The 4,726-nt window shown below is 38.3% G+C and overlaps 1 protein-coding gene across 1 annotated transcript; it reads right to left on the bottom strand.

Moving 5' to 3' along the window:
- Positions 1 to 159: 159 nt before the first annotated feature.
- LOC100740514 (eukaryotic translation initiation factor 3 subunit A) lies at positions 160 to 4,567 on the bottom strand. The gene is made up of 5 exons (XM_003491677.4): positions 4,347 to 4,567; positions 1,026 to 3,695; positions 719 to 942; positions 450 to 637; positions 160 to 362 (listed from the first exon to the last, which is right to left on the bottom strand). The coding sequence occupies exons 1-5, from the start codon at positions 4,393 to 4,395 to the stop codon at positions 266 to 268; spliced, it is 3,228 nt and encodes a 1,075-aa protein (XP_003491725.1). The 5' UTR covers positions 4,396 to 4,567; the 3' UTR covers positions 160 to 265.
- Positions 4,568 to 4,726: the final 159 nt, after the last annotated feature.

Below are 4,726 nucleotides of genomic sequence, written 5' to 3'. Positions count from 1 at the left end.
GAAAATATACAATCCTCGACAATGATTAATCCTCGCAAACGTTCAACGTGTATATTTTTTCAACTGTGCGCGAAAATACCTACGCTTGCTCTTCAAGCGGTCTCGTCCACAAAGGGTTAAAATCAAACGATTTGTTATTTCTTTCGTCTTTTTCCAAGGAAAAGGTATCACGCCATGTATACCGGTTTTATAAAAAAATTGATGTAGCAGTTAGGATACAAGAAAATTTCATTAATTTCTTGAGACTTTTAACATCTGCCATCTATTAACGCCGGCTCACCTGTGACCATCCATCGTCTTCAGGCGGTCGTCTTCTCTCATCGTGTTTTGGTGGAAGTCTATCATCTTTAGTATCATCTCGCCTATTAATTTAAAAATATTTAATAGCATACTCATTTCAAAATTAAAATTTGTAAAATTAATTTTTGAATTAATGAAAATATAGTCACTTTTCATCGCGTCTCGGAAAGTCTCGAGGCGAATTTTGTATTGTATCGCTTTTATCGCGCCAATTTTGACTACGCGTTCTACCACCGCCACCGCCGCCACCACCTCCGCCACCACCTCCACGACGATCAGGCATTCTGCCACGATTACGAGGTCCATCGGATAACGGATCACGTGGAATGTCACGCATCTGTAAAATATTGTTAAGTAAGTTGAAAGTATGTTTTATTTATGATTCGGTAAAGCTTTTATACAATTATTTTATACTTACTGGACGTCCATCCATTCCACGATCTTTATCTATCCGATCCCTTGTATCATCCTTATCGTAATCGTCTTTTCTCCATCTCTCGATGGTATCTTTCTTCGGTTTATCGTCATCCCTTCGCCATTTATTATCTTGTCCCTCTCTCGCGTCCCGTCTTTTCCAGCGAGTGGATTCTTCCTTCATACCGTCATCTTTTGCATCAACAGGACGACGCCATGACATTTCAACTGTAATCAAATAAAATGTAGATAATATCATATAATCATATAATCCTTAAAGCATGTTTGAACAATAAAGCGTAGAAATGCACCTGGCCTTTCTGGTATACGATGACGTTCTCCACCTCCTCTCCATCTGGTTATTTCCTTGTCCCTTTGTCTCTCCTCTTCTAACTTTCGTTCTATTTCAGCTTCTCTAGCCCTAGTAATCTCTGCCTGTTTTTCAATCTTAGCTAGACGTTCAGCTTCCCTCGCTTCTTCCTCTGCGCGTCTCAATCTCTCTTCCTCTTCTCTCTTAGCTCTTTCCTCCTCCAAACGTCGTTTCTCTTCCTCCTGTTTAATACGCAATTCCTCTAGACGTCTTCTTTCAATAGCTTCAGCTCGTTCCTTCTCCCATTTTGCTTTTCTTTCAGCCTTACGCTCCATCTTACGTTTCAGCAATCTGCTAACTCTCTCCTCGTTCAATACTCTCTCAAATTCTTTCAACTTCTCTAAATAAATACTCTTACGCTCTGCCAAAATTTTCGCTAAGAAAATATCATGATCCTCCTTCATCCTCGCCATACGTTCACGAGTAGCAACAGCCTGCTGTCTCTCCTCAATGGCTGCAGCAATTCGTTCAGCTTCCTGTTGTTCCCAGCGTTGTTTAGCTAATTCCATTTTTTCTTCGACTGCTTTCTCTAGTAGTGGTATTTCTTCTAAACGTTTAGCACGTTCCAGGTAATCTATTTTCTTCTCCTGTGACTTCAATTTCTGCTGCATCTCCCTACGTTCTTTCTGCAATTCTTCTGCTTCTCGAGCTGCAATTTGTTCTGCATCTAGTTTCTTGATTTCATCTTCATCCAATTTCTTCAGTACCTTCTGACCATGACTGGTTTGAGATATTTGTTGCATCTTTTCCTTCAAATGTCTATCCTTGATCTGTTGGATTTCACTCTGTTGTCGCTTCCTCTCACGTTCTTCTCTCTCTTGTTCGAGTCTCTTCTGCTCTGCTAACATTTGCTGCCTCTGGAGCTCTTCCTGCCTTCGCATTTCCTCTTCCTCACGGACTGTATTAATATGTTCAATATATTCTTTTCTTTCTTCTATAATCTTGTGTCTTCCTAGGATTCTCTGGTGTTCTTTCATTTTGGTTTCATGATAATGGCTTACCATGGCAGAACGCAATTTTTCTCGCTCCATCTTCTTCTTATTCGGATTAATAATATTGATCGCTCGATGCAGCACGGTGGCCATATTTACAAGTTGACAGCGAATCTGTTCAGAAGGCATTGCTTGTAACACGGGACCATCGGGATGATCTTCTCTCTGAGCTTCCGACAAGTCAACTCCAAAGTGTACACATTTCTTTCCGTGACTAATCCTTATCTGCATGTCGTTGTATCTTACACAATCCACCAGCAGACGTTCTAGGTGAAAGTCTGTCGTAAATTTGGCGAGTTCCAAAAGCCTAGCGAATTGTATCGTTTGATAAACCTGGGATATTTGATGAACCAGACGTACAAGTGTTACATCTTGTAAAGCTGGGACATACTGAATCAATGGACTATTTTCGTCTGCTTGTAGCGTTTGAATGACAGAATCTACTCGGCTACATAGCTCCAGAGGATGAAACTCGACCTCAAGCCATGAATACAATTCTTGCAATTGTGGTGATGCTAAATTAACGATGTTCAAGCGAACAATGTCTTTAAGCAAGGAAACTCTCGTTGGTGGCTGAGTGAGTCCTAGAAGTGTAGCAAGTTTCTGAGCTTTCTCTAATGGACTCTTGTCTGTTTCTATAAAACGATCAAATTCAGGGTGCGCTGATGGCAGTGGGATAGATAGGGTGGCCAATAAGACACGATTGGCCATTCTCTGCTGTTCCTCCAAAGACATATTCTTTTTCATTTCGCGGGAGAGTTGCAGTAATTTAAACAATGCGGCAGCATGGAATAGATAGTTACCTGCCTTCCAGAAAACCATGGCTAATTTCTGGTAATAGTTGGCCATGGTTTTTGGTACTGGAAGTTTCTTAGATAAATTCATCATACCATGTACATCTTCGGAGGATTTAAATGCCTCTTGCCACAGCTCCATTTGTATTGCAGAATCAAGTTGATTCAAACGCGTTTCCAAATTTAGCTGTTGCGTCTCCGCCCTGTTCATGGAAACGTTTGAAACTAGCGCCGGTAGTTTACAAATCTCCTCTAAGTGTTTCCGTAGTTTCTCGCACAATTTACGAAATTCAGTCTTACGATTATATTCAAGACAAAACTGGAAGGCCATACGTGCGATATCATGATACAACGTTTCAACATGAGCATTGGTTCTTAATAATTCTAAGCACTGGCAATAAGATTCCCATAGAAATTTCACCCATGGCGTCAGAATAGTGCGATCGCTACGATCTTGCGCATCTTCGCCACTGACTGCCGACAACAGTATGCTTTCAGGCGTAGCTAAGTTATCAAGATCATCTATATCTATAACAGCCTGTTGACTCTGTTTCCGAGCTTGATTCGTTTTTTCTTCTGCCATGCGTAAGTATCCACGTATGACATTTTCTAAACTTCCAACATTTACAGATTGGAACATATTTCGATACTGAAATAGGCCTTCCTTTGCTATGTGCGATTTCTTCAGCTCCACACATAAGTCCAAGTATTTGAACATTATCGGTTCCAATACCGATTCTGACCAATTGTATGTCCATTTTTTATTGCGGAAGACTTCTTGCAAAGTATCTAATGCTCGGGCTGGTTTGCCTACTTCAATGAATTCTGTCACAAAAAAGAAAGGAAACATATGTTTTTAAATTTTTTCAAAGATAATTAATCATTCTGCTTTATAATAATTCACCGTGACATTTTCATTATAACCATATTAAAGAATATCTGTCTAAGAATAATTTATAGCTAGTGTTTATGTAACAGAACAAATAAAGAGATACAATAATGTCAAAGTTAGGTCAGTGTCACGAAAAGACATATTTAAAGAACATTTACCACATAAAGCTTTTTATGTTCACATAAAAAAACATATATTAGACAACTTTATTTAACATAAACTAATAAGCTTTGTATTTCAACAAACATATATAAAAGAATAGAATATTATATTTCATTCGGAATCATAGTATACTTTCTATTTAAGACTCTAACCTTTCGCAACTATTCCGTTCTAAGTGCATATGGTTGGGCAAAATTAATATTTTAAAAAAGTCAAATGAGACGTGACTTTAGCCATATTGAATGTTATATGACAAGTAGGAAACGCCACTTATGGCGATTAACCAATATTGTAAAAATACGGTTAAGTAAAATGATATGGATCGCAAAATCTTTGGATGAACGGAACGAAAGAATTTTTGCAGCTCTAGATTAAATAGGTATCGGCCATAGCCATTCTTGTTACGAAATAGTTATACGAACCATTTGCTCTTTTCAGAGCATTCTCAGGTCTCTGTCCATATCGCGCCATTTTTTCACGGAATATAGTCGATTTCAAACCATACACGCTATCATAGGATTCGAAAAATTTCTGTGGAAAACCTACGATATATTTTCTTTTAATTATACGACGTTTATCACGGCGTACCTCGACCGCGTGTACCGGATGAAAGGCGGAAACTACGGAAAAATGGCTTCCTGTAATATGCGAGTCAAGACAATTCAACTAAATTTTCCAACACTTTAAAAATAAACAATATCTCTAATTAAATTATTACAAAAAGTATTTCAGTTAGTTTATCGTTTTTTCTTATGAAAATTATGAACTTTTTGTTGCTGCTTTTTCATTAATTACGATTATT

This window comes from Bombus impatiens, unplaced genomic scaffold, assembly GCF_000188095.3.
Source record: "Bombus impatiens unplaced genomic scaffold, BIMP_2.2 scf_0582, whole genome shotgun sequence".
NCBI classification, from domain to species: domain Eukaryota; kingdom Metazoa; phylum Arthropoda; class Insecta; order Hymenoptera; family Apidae; genus Bombus; species Bombus impatiens.
Note: the sequence above shows the minus strand (reverse complement) of the source record. Positions and strands in the feature narration are given on the sequence as shown.